This window comes from Hyperolius riggenbachi, chromosome 4, assembly GCF_040937935.1.
Source record: "Hyperolius riggenbachi isolate aHypRig1 chromosome 4, aHypRig1.pri, whole genome shotgun sequence".
Taxonomy (NCBI): domain Eukaryota; kingdom Metazoa; phylum Chordata; class Amphibia; order Anura; family Hyperoliidae; genus Hyperolius; species Hyperolius riggenbachi.
Genome location: NC_090649.1, coordinates 332692623 through 332708583, shown reverse-complemented (window position 1 = coordinate 332708583; position 15961 = coordinate 332692623). Strand labels below are relative to the sequence as shown.

General features: G+C 44.2%; 1 protein-coding gene across 4 annotated transcripts in view; it reads left to right on the top strand.

Annotated features, from left to right (window-relative positions):
- URB2 (URB2 ribosome biogenesis homolog) overlaps positions 1-15961 on the top strand; it is a 46820-nt gene that overhangs the window by 5065 nt on the left and 25794 nt on the right. For 3 of the 4 annotated variants that reach the window (XM_068231830.1, XM_068231828.1, XM_068231827.1), the window contains 2 exons: positions 3591-3728; positions 9783-9959. In XM_068231830.1, the coding sequence (XP_068087931.1) occupies positions 3603-3728; positions 9783-9959 (303 nt within the window). In that variant the 5' untranslated portion in view covers positions 3591-3602. The remainder of the gene's footprint in view (positions 1-3590; positions 3729-9782; positions 9960-15961) is intronic. The other variant, XM_068231829.1, reaches the window with a different exon arrangement.

The following is a 15961-nucleotide window of genomic DNA, read 5'->3' as shown; positions in this document are numbered from 1 at the left end:
ACATACTTCAGACTGCTGGGGGGCCGGAGTATACATAAAATGATGTAGAAGTCTTTTGTGGGCCAGAAAGTGAAGCATATCCAATTGGACAGCAGTGTCATCTGATGTGGAATTTTATTGGAAACCAGAGTATTACTGCTTTCTGGCTCCATTCTATATGCGAACCACCAATATTTAAAGATGTAGCTGACCGCATCTATAATACATTTTGTGTGGGGGGGGGGGGGGGGGGGCGGTAAAAAAGCCTCAGGGGGCCACATTCGGCCCGCGGGCCTTAGTTTGAGGACCAATGCTTTAAAGTGTACCGGAGATGGGGCCATAGGAATAAAGTATACATACCTGAGGTTTCCTCCAGCCTGATTGCACCCATGCTGTCCTCTTCTGCCCGTTTACCCGCTACTGGCCCCTGGAAAAACTGTCAGTTGGGGCTAGTCGGCTTATGCGCAGTCCGGCCAGGCGTGCTCCTCTGTCTCGCTCCCGTCGCCGGGTGCGTTCTGCACCTGTGCAGTATCACTGTGACGTGGACGTGGCAGGAGCATGTGCTGCCGGGCTGCGAATTTGCAGTTGGCCCTGTACCGGAAGACTTTCCGGGGCTAATTGCAGAAAAGGACGGCATGGGAAAAATTAGGCCCGAGGGGGCCCCAGGTATGTACAGTGCTGCCCATAATTATTCATACCCCTGGCAAATTTTGACTTAGTTTTATTCAACCAGCAAATCATTTTTTTTATGGAAAATGACATAGGTGTCTTCCAAAAGATAATATGACGATGTACAAGAGGCATTATTGTGGTGGAAAAAACATTTCTCAGCTTTTATTTACATTTGAGCAAAAGGTATCCAGTACAAAATTATTCCTACCCTTCTCAGTAATCAATAGAAAAGCCGGTACTTATCCGTTAGCCGGGCGCATCCGGCAGGTGGCGCTAATTACTATTCCCCCTCCAGGCCGACATGGATAGTACGGAAAGATGTAACTCTGGTGGAGTTTTGTCGCCACCTAGAGGATGCGCCCGGCTAACGGATAAGTACCGAAAAGCCTTTATTGGCTATTTCAGCATGGCTTCCTATAATTGCAGACCAGCTTTTTGCGTGTCTCCACAGGTATTTTTGCCCATTCATCTTTAACAATGAGCTACAAATCTTTCAGATTGGAGGGTCTTCTTGCCACCCTGATCTTTAGCTCTCTCAACAGATTCTCAATTGGATTCCAGTCAGGACTCTGGCTGGGCCACTCCAAAGCGTTAATGTTGTTCAACAATTTTGTTTCATCGGTCCATAACACAAAATACTTATTCTTTGTCCAGATGAGCATTTGCAAAGCCCAAAGGTGCGTACACACATGCGACTATAGTCGTTTGTAACGATCGTTCCCCGATCTTTACCAACGACGATCATTACAAAAAACGAACCACCGACTATTAAGGCAAACGACGAACGAGCTAAATCGCTACAAAAGAAAGTTCTGTCTCGGCGGATTTTAACCAACGACGATCGTTTGCAAAAGTAGTACATCGTTGGAAACGGTCGTTCGTACTAGGCTTGACATGCGCATTTCACTATTTCTCTGTGAAACTTCTCATTTTTATGCGCAGGCGCAATAGATGCTTTACGTGATGTAACGTTCGTTCTAACGATCAGATCGTTACACACCTTTTAAAACTATCTTTACATAGGTCGTTCTTTCATCAATTAAAAGTTCGTTCGTCGTTCTCAACGAACGATCGTTGTCGCATGTGTGTACGTAGCACAAGGGAGCTTTTGTGTGCCTTATCTGGAGAAGTGGCATCCTCCTTGGTCTGCATCCTTGGAACCCAGCAGTGTGCAGTGTCTGTTGGATTGTCTGCTTTGAGACATTGCCACCATGCACACAACTACAGATCCAGAAATCTCAGCCTAGGCCTGAAAGATAAATTGAAATCGAAATCGTGATCACCAAGCTCACAATTTCTGAATCGTCAAAGTGGCAATTTCTGCAATTACTTTTTTTCCACATGGAGAAGTTTGAAGAAGCAGCTTCAAACTTCCCCCAAGTCCTGGCACGTGCGGCCCGCAGCATCGGCAATGTTGGAAATACCTTCTGACAGGATTCGAACGCTTTCTGTCCTCTCTCGCCATCTGCCGTCTCTTGACTCTGCAGTCACATGACATACAGGAAGTATGCCATGCATTAGAGCATGCAGGAGGTGAAGTAGATAGACTATTAGAGCATGCAGGAGGTGAAGTAGATAGACTGGCATTGCTGGACTTGTGCTGGAAGGTATGGCCAGTACTGCTGCAGCTTGGGGAACAGGGGACACAGAGAGACCCAGAGGGTGCACAAAAAGAGAGGGGGACAGAGAGGCACAGATGGGGAACAAAGCTTGATTTGAAGGAAATTGTGAATCAAATCGAAATCGTGATTTCAGACAGAAATCGCTCAATTCAATTTTTTCCTAAAATCGTTCAGGCCTATCTCAGCCTATTGAAATCAATAGGCTGCTTCTGAATTTGTGGGCATAAAAAAATTTGGAAGAACTGTTTTAGAATTCTGGACAATGTGTCCAAATCCCCATAGCCGTGCTTCAGATGTGTAATCTACCTGCGCAAGTGCCGGCGTCCGTCTTGGAGACGGAGGTTCGGCGCTAGTGGAATTCCGCCCTAACAAACAGCCAAGCTTGAAATGCACATATGCAGGTAGAATGAAAACTTTACAGAGTGTCTGAATAACGCTGCGGATAGTTAGGCTAGGTTCACAAAAGGGTGTTACATTATTCCCTGTAAAAATATTGTATTAGGCACCTGATGCGACATCTACAGTTGCGACAGTCTACAGAAAAGTATGCTTCGCTGCAGCTATAAATATGAATGTTGTCTGATACTGCACAGCATGCTTTGTGTTATGCTCATTGATTCCACTGCACCACAATGGTAATGGTAAATTAGAAGGTGAAAGAAGGTGTTTTTATGCCTCGTGGTTTTGGTGAGGTTATAAGTCCATCCTCACCAAAACCACGAGGCATAAAAACACTTTCTTTCCCCAAGCGGTTGCCCTACTTAATTCATGCTCTCTCCCAACCGACATCCCCTAATCTTCCATGGCCACCCCCATGCGGAATACGAGCATGGAAGGAACTGTCTCCAGCTGGCCACGCTGTACCACATGTCACCGTACAAATGTCTGTTTCATAAGACAGTCCTGCCCATCTGAACTATGAGCTGCTGCTGTCTGTTAAACTGATGTCAGGATGTCTCTGTAGCTAAGATCTGTACCATGTGCTGTTTGCCAACTGCTGCTATTGACTGTCAAACTGCTGTAGTGTCTATGTAGCTATTATCTGTACCATGTTGATGTTGCTAAGCCAATTGCCGTTGTGTCCACAAAAAATTCCGGGTGCGGCTCCTGCCGTACTTGGCGAATAAAGTTGATTCTGATTCTGAAATGGTAAATATACCATGCCATTACAATATAATTTAATTGTGCCTGCAGTGCGATTGTAATGTCCAAAGTAATGCACCACTACACCCCCGCATGAACTTTTTTTTGCTTATAAGTTTGTGATGTTAAAATATTATAAAGCTCTTGTTTATGTTTTCTTTATTTTTATTGCAGAAGATCTGAAAAATGTCAACACTTTACTCTGGTATTCACCTGAAACTAAAAAGTACCAAAATTTCTTTGGAAGACAAAATAAAATTAGCTCATTTTGCATGGATTTCTCACCAGTGTTTCCTTCCTAACAAGGAGCAGGTAACTTCACATGTTATCATTAAACTGATTTGGGTTGATTCAGTAAACTTTATTAGTGCCATTAATGCCTGTTGTTTTCATGTTTTTGGACTTCATTCAATCTCAATGGCTTGGAGCTAAGTTTTGTGTTAGCATTTCATTATGCACATAAATTAATAGCTTTGTGCAAATATTATGCATAAATCATTCAATTTGGTATTGCTGAATGATTCATGACAGCTTTTCCACTGTCTGTCACACAGAACTTCAAAGACTAATTTAAAGTGTACCCAAGGCGAACCTAAGGTAATAACAGGTTACAAAAGAGAGAGCCTCTGGATCCTGCTGAGGCTTTCCACCTCCTCCGGGACCACTCCACTTCATGCACAAATGCGACTGCGCAAGTGTGGTCACGCTTGCGCAATAAGACGCGACCGTACTCCTGCAGGTGCAGCACGGCCACGCTTGTGTATGAAGAGGAGCATGATTGTGGTCTTCAGAAAGGGTCCCTGGCATCAGCGTATGGGGCGAGGAGGACACGGGGAGCCTCTGGAGGATCCGCAGGCTCCTCTACCTTGTTGTTTTGTTTTTTTTGTTCGTTAGTGTCATCTTGGGTTCATTTGAGGTGGATATAGCAGCGGTAATATTTATATCCTTTTAAACAATGCCAATTGCCTGGCTGTCCTTTTGATCCTCTGCATCTAATACATTTAGCCCTAGACCCTGAACAAACAGGCAGATCAAATGTTTGATTTACCGTACGTTTGGCTGCAATATGCCAAATGCATTCAGATGTGTGATCTGGACACTACTGATGCATGAAGGATCAGCAGGATAGCCAGGAAACTAGTATTGCTTAAAGGGGAACTGAAGAGAGAGGTATATGGAGGCTGCCATGTTTATTTCCTTTTAAGCAATACCAGTTGCCTGGCAGCCCTGCTGATCCTCTGCCTCTAATACGATTAGCCATAGCCCCTGAACAAGCATGCAGCAGATCAGGTGTTTCAGACTTTAAAGTCAGATCTGACAAGACTAGCTGCATGCTTGTTTCTGGTGTTATTCAGATACTACTGCAGAGAAATAGACCAGCAGGGCTGCCAGGCAACTGGTATTGATTAAAAGGAAATAAACATGGCAGCCTCCATATCCCTCTCATTACAGTTGTCATTTAAACATCCCTGAAGCAGGTCTAAACTGATAAATCAGAGCTGAGCTGTGTTTTTTTTTTTATTTATTTATTTTTTTAATGGGAAAATCAGGGAAACTATTGACAATTTATTAAATCGCAGCATTAGTGTCAGCGTCGGGGCAATTTTGGGCACCCGCAGTTGGAGTCAGTGGTTTATTTCATAAACTGAGGAGTCGGATGATTTTTGTACAAAATCCTCAGCCCTGTTAAAGAAAATCTAACAAAAAATCCTCCCCTGGGCGGGTACTCGCCTCGCGTGAGGGAAGTCTCCGGATCCTATTGAGGCTTCCCCCGTCCTCCTCGGTCCCACGGTGGCGGCGAAAATCCTCCCGGAGCGGCGGGGATGTAAATATTTACTATTTGGCTCCAGCGCAGGCATAGTATCCGCTCTTCCCACGGAGATAGGCGGAAATAGCCGATCTCCGTTGGGCTGCTCTACTTGCACCTGCGCAGTACAGCGGACCCGATGGAGATCGGCTATTTCCGCCTATCTACGTCAGAAGAGCCGCAACAGTGCCTCCGCTGGAGCCTGGAAAGGTAAATATCGAACAGGCTGTCGGATCTGTCGGGCCGCTGTTCGGAGGGTTGCAGCGAGACCCCCGTGGGACAGAGGAGGACGGGGGAAGCCTCATTAGGATCTGGAGGCTTCCCCCTCCCGAGGTGAGTACCCCCCAGCGGACGTTTTTATTGTTACAGTGTCTCTTTAAGTATTAGGCCTCTTTCACAGTGGGATGTTGCGTTTGATGTGACGTTAAAGTCGCATAACGTGCCCCTAATGCAGCGCATGTAGGTTATAAAATTGGACGTTATTTTGCACTGCGTTGTGTCTCTTGGTGCGCCGTTTTCATCACATACTCATGGAAGAAAATGGCGCATGCGTTACATTAAAAAAAAAAACATTACTGAGCATGTGCAACACACATAACGCAGCAGATGTATTGCTAAACGCACAGCATTCAGCACTTTCTAAATATTGCTACACGTTACACGCAACGTGTGCACTGTGAATGTTGCACAGACTTTGTAATGCTGGGCATACACCGGAATCGAGCCAGCGTCCGCGCGGATCGATTCCCACTTCTCCCCGCGGGCGCTTCCTTATCAGCGCTTCGTTTTCTGCATTGTCCGCCCGCGGGGATCGAGCGAGGTATCGATCCACCGCGGTGATCGGACACGTCGGATATTATCAATCGAGCCATCAGCTGCTCGATTGATGAGAACTATCGTGCCGTGTATGCCCAGCATAAGTCTGCGTTATAATTTTTTATAACGTGCGACTTAAACGTCCCACTGTGAAAGAGGCCTCAGACTAAGGAGTCGGAGTCGAGGAGTCGGAGCCATTTTGGGTACCCGGAGTCGGAGTCATGGTTTCATAAACTGAAAAGTCGGAGTTGGAAGATTTTTGTAATGACTCAACAGCCCTGGTTTTGGAAATCAATTCTCTGCAGAGTCAAAAACTTTGACAAATCTGCCTTCAAAATCAGTAAGTGTATGGGCACCTTAAAGGTGTAGGGTTACAGTGCTGTCAGATTGCCCTCATAATAGAGCAGTCAGATATTTACCTTCATCCTGGCTAATGAGTACCAAAGTCAACCTAAAGCCTTGTACACACGTTGACTAAAGTCAGCCGGGGCAGCCGATAATGACCGATAGTCAGGCATATGTACAGAGGCCAGCGAAGGGCGTCCAGCAAGCGATCCATCTGGCAGACAAACTTCTTTGAAAACACCGCTGTGGTTCAGTGCAGAGTGTTGTGCTAGTCATTTGTCTTGAACTGTATGCTGTTTTTTTTTTTTTTTCTCCCCAAAAAGTGTGTGCAACAGTGCACAAACACGTAGAAGGGAGCAGGTGAATCTGCTCCAATGGAGTGGAGTGTGCACTTACAGATCTTTCTGGATCTGCAATGAAACATGATTGAGGAAAACTGGTTCACTTCTGCTCTGTGGGTTAAAGAGACTCTGTAACAAATTTTTCAGCCTTAGTTCTTCTATCCAATAAGTTCCTATGCCTGTTCTAATCTGCTCTGGCTTACTGCAGTCTTTCCTAACTGCACTGTCTCTGTAATAAATCAATGTATCTTTCCTCTGTCCTGTTTGTCGGGCTAAAGCTTGATTGTGTGGAATGTGCAGGGCTGCTTGTGATTGTTAGAAGCGATACACACCCTCTGCAGGCCCCCTGCATACTTTGAATGACTCACACACTATGCTTAGCTGAGCCTATTAGAAGCTGGTTAGTTTGTTTGTAAACACTGCCTAAAACTGTTAATTACAAGCCAGGATTGCAGCAGAGAGTGGCAGAAACAGCACAGAGGGGCACAGGAGAAAATAATGAATAGAATGGTATGCTTTTTATTGTAAGAATATTAGAGTACAGATTCTCTTTAAGCTGTTAGGAAGAGTAGCTTCCCTTTTAGAAAATGGTGTTCTTTTCAGTTTATATGTGTGGCAAAGACTAACATTTCACCCACAGTTATGTTGGGATAAATGCTTTTTAGAACGCTGGATATTTCACATTATCCTCACATTGGGAGAGAAAGAGCAAGTGCTCTTAAAGTGTATCCAAGGCAACATGTGACCTGGTGAGATCATCATATGTATATACAGTACAAAACATTAATAACCAGGCTGTTTTACTTGTTTTATTTTGCTGCCTGAAAGTGTAAATTTCTAGGCATGGAAGGGACAGCTTCTGTCTTGTCTGTACCTTGTTGGGAATATAGTGATCCTCACTGATAAGCTAATTACAGCAATAAATGTTTTCCTGGCAGAATACAACGTCTGAGGGCAGGGAGAGATAAAATTCATGAACTATTGACCTTTTTCTAACTCTGAGACACTTAATAGACTGCCACTGATTAGAGACAGTAAAACATTCAACCTACTTTGTAAATATTTAAAGCGGAATATAACCCTGCATTTCAACTTTGCTCTAAAACATTATTTATAGCATATTATATGCAAAAAGCATTTTTTTTACTAGACCAGCATTGGAAGGGTTAAACACAGAGGTTTAAAGTTCGTGGAGAGATATGCAGAAGTTCAGATTGTTACATTCTATTTAGTTAAATGTATCTATTGATAAATGTTACACACTCTTTGGCTGTCCTCCAGCTCCTTCTCAGTCAGAGAGAGTGAGTCACATTCAACACTTAGATACATTTATGTAAACAAAATGTATCTATGTCAGCTTCGGATGCGTCTGCAGAAATCTCCAGGAACTTTAAAGCTCTGTGTAACCCTTCCAATGCTGGTCTAGTAAAAAAAAATGCTGGTTGCATATAATATACTGTAAATAATGTTTTAGAGCAAAGTTAAAATGCAGGGTTATATTCCGCTTTAAATATAAAATAAAACCATGTAATACTTAAAAAATGAGTAGGATGCTTAATGTAATTGTTCATCTCATCAGTTTATTTTCACTTCGGGTTCACTTTAAATAAGTAGGGTTAAAAATACATACTGACCAAACCTAAAAATGTACATTTGGATAGTGACTTGTTTAACCTCCTTGGCGGTCTGATTCTTTCCAGATTTTAGGGTCTAAAAGCGGTGCAATTTTTTTTCACTCTTTCAGACCCTAAAACCTGAAAAAAATCATTCTGGCAGGGAGATCTGCAGCAAAATTAAAAAAAAATTACCTTCCTGGGCTCCTGGGCTGCAGTTTTCTCTTTGCCCACAAGATGGCGCTAATATACATATAAACAAACTTCTCTATATTTCTCTAATATAGAGAAGTCCGTTTTCAATGTTAGCCCCGCCCCCGATGACGTCACGCTGCCACCACCGCTCTGCTGCCACCACCACGGCTGCGCTGCTCCAACTGGCTGCCGGGTCCCCGGAAGAATAGCGGGGACATGGGGGATCCCGGCGGCCAGGGAAAGACCCCACACTGCCGGGGAGAGAGGCTGGAGTCCCGCTGCGCAGCGAGATCGCGCGCGGGACTCCACAACTGCAGGTAAAGCTCTGCAATGCCTACCCCGACCTGAGCTCGGGATCACCGATAGCAGCTGCTTTTTTCTACCCCGAGCTCAGGTCGGGGAAACCGGCAAGGAGGTTAATTAAACGTGCACATTCCTAAAAATTCTGTCATAGACTAAAAGTTCCCTGTAAGTATAAAGAAAGAAAAGGGGAAAACAAACTTAACATACTTGAAGTAAACCAGAGACATTAAAGTCTAAAGATTTTATACTTACCCGGGGCTTCCTCCAGTCCCATAAGCTCATCTGCCATTCAGCCGCGATCGGCCCCGGTAACGGGCTTAGTCTGGGTCTTCTGCACATGTGCGGACCTCCCACGCATGCGCAGTAGACCTGGACTGACGCGACTGAGCCTGTTACTGCGGCTGAATGCCAGACAGCGGTAGTACAGCGTGGAACTTAGACGAGCTTATGGGGCAGGAAGAAGCCCCAGGTAAGTATCAAATCTTTAGACTTTAACATCTCTGGTTTACTTAAAAAAAAAAAAAAAAAAAAAAAATCATTTTTAGGAGTAGGAGGCTAGATATCAGTTTATTTTCACGTCGGATTCACTTTAAACTAAGCAGCACCTGTCTTATATATGGCAACACGATGTGTCCATGCTCAATTAAACTACACACGAAAGTTTGAAGCCTGTGGAGTGCCTTTTTCTACCGTGTTGCAGTATCTAGACAGCATGAGTGGTGGACCTGCAGGAAAAGAGCACCGACAAGTGCTGCCTAATCCAGGTGGCTACGATTGATCTCCAAGGTGAATATTGACCTGTCTTATATATGGTTGCATTAAAGGCTTCCCGGCTCACATTTCACATTATGTGGCATTATAAATACTTTATAATGCTAAGAAATAAGTTTACAGTTAATGGTACAGATATAGCATTTACTGTATGTCTTCTGATCTCTCATAACAGGTTATACTTGACTGGGCCTGCCATGCTTTGATAAAACATCATGCTAAGAAACTCAGCCTTCAGGAAGATGTCGAGCTGAAGCTTTGGAATTTTTTGGATAGTGTTTTACGGAGTAAGAGACTGAAGAGTCTAGCGAAAGAGGGAAAGTCTGTAAAACTTAATTTTGCTGTTGCACAGGTATGTAAGTGACATGTGTAACTACTGTTAATAGATCGCCGGTCAGAGATTAACTAGTAGCCTGTACTGGGTATTGATGTTGGTTACAGATTAAGATTACCGTATATACTCTAGTATAAACTGACCCGTGTATAAGCTGACTCCCCAACTTTTACCTTAAATAACAGGAAAAAATGAGTGTCCCGAGTATAAGCCAGGGATAGGAAATGCAGCAGCTATAATAAGGTGTAATCAGCTTAGGGAAACAGTTTAAGGATTAGCGCTAGGCAATGCACATATAGGGGTGTTCATTGCCAGCATAGCATCAACTAAAAGCTAACAAGATGGATGAAGGACTGGTCCAGGGGGGCCATTGCAGTCTCAGCTTCTGCATCCCCTATTGCTAGTTTAAGTGGACCTGACTTCTTGCACAGGACAGCAGGATAACATAGAGAAATGCACATTGTATGTATTTAGAGAGCTTAGCCTGTCTATTTCCCCCCTCATTAGTGTCTAATCATCAATTGTAAGTTGGCTGTTCCCTGGGTCCTCTGACTGCCATGGCAGAGATGCAGCGATGGCAGATAAGCTCATTTCCAAGCACAGGCTGTTAACGATATATCTGCTTCCATGCATCAGGAAGTAGAAACACTGCACCCCCGCCAGAGTCACAATTTAGTGCCAGTGTCTCCAGGCATTTCAGATTAGGAAGCCTAATGATTGATAGCCATCACATTATTAACCATTAGTTTCCAAATCTTTTGTCCTGTGCAGATTTGGTTCTGCCCAAAGTAAAGCGATGATGAGCAGATTCGACCAAGAGACAAATTTCTCTCTGATCGAATCTGATTACATTCCATCCATACACCGCAGGCCAATTCCCAATCGATTTCATCATGTAAATTCTCGGGAATTGACAGAGTATGCTGCCTTGCCGCTGCCTTCCTATTGTATAAATGTGCCCCCCATGTGTGCATTTATACATTACCCGTCCTATGTCGGCCACCACGCAATGCCTGTCAGTTTTTGTAATCCCGCTCTTCCATTATTGCTGGCATATAGCACGTGGCGCTATACACTGGTGGCGTGTATGGAGGAGCGGAATTCCGAAGACAGATGGGCACCTTGCAGTGGGTGACAAGACAGGTAATGCACACATGGGGGGCACATTTATTAACTAGGGGGAACAGCATCAGGGGTTCCATCACTCGTCCCAATACTTTGCAGTATGTTTGATCAATACATGTGACCGATTTTGCCCCCAAAATTGGTTGCATCATCGATTGGACATGATCTTGGCGGCACCAATTTTCATCTGATTCGATAATAATTATCGAATCGGATGGGTGATTGGCCGCCAAGTCGAGAGATGGATGGCCAACTTTACTCTCCTACCACAAGATGTACATATGCTAATAGATTTGTGGTCGATTAAGTAAAAGATAATTTTCTTCCAGATATTGATAATTTAATATTCTACCAATGTGCACTGTTATGGCCCTTACACATGCTCAATGGCTGTCATTATAAAACTAGCGATCCCCGATCATTAGCGACAAGCAAGTGACGTCTGAGCACATTTGAATTAAACGATGGCACAACAACGGATTGCTGTTTTGGATAGTTAGCAGAAGTGTGAAAATAAGGGCCTAGTAGTGGGAAATTTGCCACACATGAGAACTTTGAATGGAGCGATTGTTTGTCATCATTTGGTATGAACGACTAACACCAATTCTCATCCAAACTAATCCACCAGGGTGGATCAGTCTATATGGATAATTGCTGTCTTTTAGGCCAATTCACACTGGTTCGGTGTAACGGCCACTTCTGAACGTGGCTAATTGCACTGCAATGCAGTAAAGTTCACAGTGTGGCGGGTATAATGGATTGCGTCGTCATAACGCATTGCATGCAGTACAAGTGAAACATTTTTTATTGTGTGCTTTACTGTACCCGACACAACGCGACTGTACCCGACACAACGCGAGCATACTGTGCGGCACCGCTGTCCCAAACCATTGCAATCCTGCTGTCACAGGGCATGCAACAGCCTCTGTGAACGTAGCCTTATTGTTGTTGAGAAACTTTTTTTTTTTTTTTAACTATTCTCTAGTAAAGTTTCCATTTACCCTCCACGTGCATTACCATAGCAACATATGCTGTGCTAATGGGTTAATGATGGTGCGCCTCCTGTGGTATTAACGGTAAGGTGACAGATGAAAAACAAGAACATGGTAGTATTATTTTTTTCCTAATAAAGTTTATTCTTCTATTTATTTTAACCTTAAAAACCTAAGGTATAGGGTTCATAGTGACCTTCTATACCTATTTACCTGGAGGGGGCAGGATATCTGCGGGTCCCCTTATAAAAGAAGGCTTCCAGACATAAGACAAGACCCCCAGGACAAATGCACCTCCTCCTGGGCAACAAAAGTGGGTAAGAGCCCCTTGTCCATGATATAGGGGTTATAATCGTTTTTTTTTTTTTTAACGGAGTGGCCCCTCCCCTTTTTTAAGATTTCCTTAACCCTTAGTCACCCATGCAGGCTTGTATAGCCTGGTCAACTTGCGCAGAGATATGATATGGGGGATTTGTAAAAGAGGGGTGACAAAGCCTTCCCCTCCTCTACAGAGCTCTTGCCCATATCATTGACAAGGGGCTCTTACTCACCTCTGGTGACCAGGAGAAGGTGGGGGTGCATATGTCCTGGGAGTGATTATTTTGGAATCTAGTAGCCCCCTTTAGACCACCAGATTTCCTGCATCCTCCCAATAAATAGGTATAGAGGGTCACTTTTGACCCTTTATCTACATAATGTAAAAAAAACAAAACAAATAGAATACTTTATTTCGTTAAAAAAAAAAAAAAAAAATTATTCTGTATTCTGTTTTTCATCTGTCGTTTTTCTTTTTTTCTCCTTTACCTGTGGGCGTCGGCAAAGTGGCACCCCCAGGACCGCGTAACGCTGATCGGCGGCAGTACCTGGGGGACTGAGTAGCCGGCGATCGCGCGCATCTCATTAGGCTCCACCCACCCGCGACGTCAACCCACCGGCCAATTAGCGACGCCGGTGGGTTGTTAACCCCTGATCTGCCCCATACAAAGTGTATAATACACTTTGTTAAGCTAACAAAGTGTATTATACAGGCTGCCTCCTGTCCTGGTGGTCCCAGTGATCGAGGGACCATCAGGGCAGGAGGCAGCCCTTCTAGTAAACACCCAAGCACACTGATCCTGCCCCCTGATCACCCACAGCACCCCTCAGACCCCCTCCCCCCGATCACCCCCTCAGACCACTGTTTACACCCAATCACCCATCAATCACTACCTGTCACTATCTGTCAATGCTATATTTTAGATTAGGTCCTAAACTGCTCCCTGGGGGCTCCTGATCACCCCTCCCCCCCCCCCCCCCCGTGTACTGTATACATCTATTCTCCCCTGTAATCACCCACTGATCACCTGTCAATCACCCATCAATCACCACCTGTCAGATCAGACCCTAACCTGCCCCTTGCGGGCACCTGATCACCCGCCCACACCCTCAGATCGCCTGCAGACTCTCCCTCAGATCACCTCCCCAGTGCATTATTTACATCTGTTCTCCCCTCTGATCACCCACTGATCACCCATCAATCACCCCCTGTCACTGCTACCCATCAGATCAGATCCTAATTTGCCCCTTGCGGGCACCCATACACCCGCCCACACCCTCAGATCGCCCTCAGACCACCCCTGATCACCTCCCCAGTGCATTATTTACATCTGTTCTCCCCTCTAATCACCCATCAATCACCCCCTGTCACTCTTACCCATCAGATCAGACCCTAATATGCCCTTGCAGGCACCCAATTACCCGCCCACACCCTCAGATCGCCTTCAGACCCCACCTGATCACCTCCCCAGTGCACTGCTTGCATCTATTCCCCTCTCTAATCACACCCTGAGACAGCCATCAATCACCTCCTGTCACCCCCTAGCACAAGTGAAGCACGTCGGTGGAGGCGCCCAAAAGTATGTTGTGGCAACAACTAGATAATTTTACTCATAAAAAATAAAATAATACGATAAGGAGTCTCCAAAGAAGACTCGCGTAGATAGAAAAAGGAGTCTTTATTAAAATAACGGTTATACTGTAGACAACGCGTTTCACGTGACCATTTTAGAAAGAAGACACCCCAAGGTATTCTGTTAGGTGTATGGTGAGTTCATAGAAGATTTTAATTTTTGTCACAAATTAGTGGAAAATGACACTTTGTGAAAAAAAAAAAGACAATAAAAATCAATTTCTGCTAACTTGTGACAAAAAATAAAATCTTCTATGAATTCATCATACTCCTAACGGAATACCTTGGTGTGTCTTCTTTCTAAAATGGGGTCACTTGTGGGGTTCCTATACTGCCCTAGCATTTTAGGGGCCCTAAACCGTGAGGAGTGGTCTAGGAACCAAATGCCTCAAAATGACCTGTAAAATCCTAAAGGTACTCCTAGGACGTTGGGCCCCTTAACGCACCTAGGCTGCAAAAAAGTGTCACATGTGGTATCGCCGCACTCAGGAGTAGTAGTATAATGTTTTTTGGGGTGTATTTTTACACATACCCATGCTGGGTGGGAGAAATATCTCTGTAAATGGACAATTGTGTGTAAAAAAAAAAAAAATCTCATTTGCAGAGATATTTCTCCCACCCAGCATGGGTATGTGTAAAAATACACCCCAAAACACATTATACTACTTCTCCTGAGTACGGCGATACCACGTGTGACACTTATTTTCAGCCTAGGTGCGCTAAAGGGGCCCAAAGTCCTATGAGCACCTTTAGGCTTTGCAGGGGTGCTTACAATTTAGCACCCCCAAAATGCCAGGACAGTAAATACACCCCACAAATGACCCCATTTTGGAAAGTAGACACTTCAAGGTATTCAGAGAGGAGCATAGTGAGTCTGTGGCAGATTTCATTTTTTTTTTTTTTGTCGCAAGTTAGAAGAAATGGAAACTTTTTTTTTTGTCACAAAGTGTCACTTTCCACAAACTTGTGACAAAAAATAAAATCTTCTATGAACTCGCCATGCCTCTTAGTGAATACTTTGGGATGTCTTCTTTCCAAAATGGGGTCATTTGGGGGGTATTTATACTATCCTGGAATTCTAGCACCTCATGAAACATGACAGGTGCTCAGAAAAGTCAGAGATGCTTCAAAATGGGAAAATTCACTTTTTGCACCGTAGTTTGTAAACGCTATAACTTTTACCCAAACCATTAAATATACACTTATTGGATTTTTTTTTTTTAATCAAAGACATGTAGCACAATAAATTTAGACAAAAATGTATATAGAAATGTTACTTTATTTGAAAAATGTCAGCACAGAAAGTTAAAAAAAAATCATTTTTGTGACAAAATTCATGTCTTTTTTGATCTAATAAAAACTAAAAATAACAGCAGCAATCAAATAGCACCAAAAAGTAGGAAAAAAAAGTGTCTGGTCCTTAACCTCAATGTTTTGGACGAGCTTGGCTCGTCCAGAGACGCCGGAGGCCACCGCTCAGGCCCTGCTGGGCTGATTTGAATTTTTTTTTTCCTTATTTGAAACACGCAGCTAGCACTTTGCTAGCTGCGTGTTTCTCCGCCAATCCGCCACATAATAGTGCCAGGCAGCGCTGAGGGGTGGATCGGGACTTCCTATGACGTGATGACGTCATTCCGTTCGTCGCCATGGCGACGAGGAAAGCCCTCAAGGATATCCCGTTCAGAACGGGATTTCCTGACGGGCACAGGCGCCGGCAGCGATCGGAAAGGGTGGGTGAGAATCGGAAGAGAGGGGGGTATCATGTAGCTAGCGCTAGGCTAGCTACATGATTAAAAAAAAAATTAGGTGTAAAAAAAACTATGCGCAGCCGTGCGGCTGTGCATACTCAAACCGCCCAGCAGGTTAAGGGGTTTTAAGACTGCAGTCCTTATAGGAGTTATCAGGCATATTCAAAGAAAATGAGTGCTACTTACCCGGGGCTTCCTCCAGCTCCA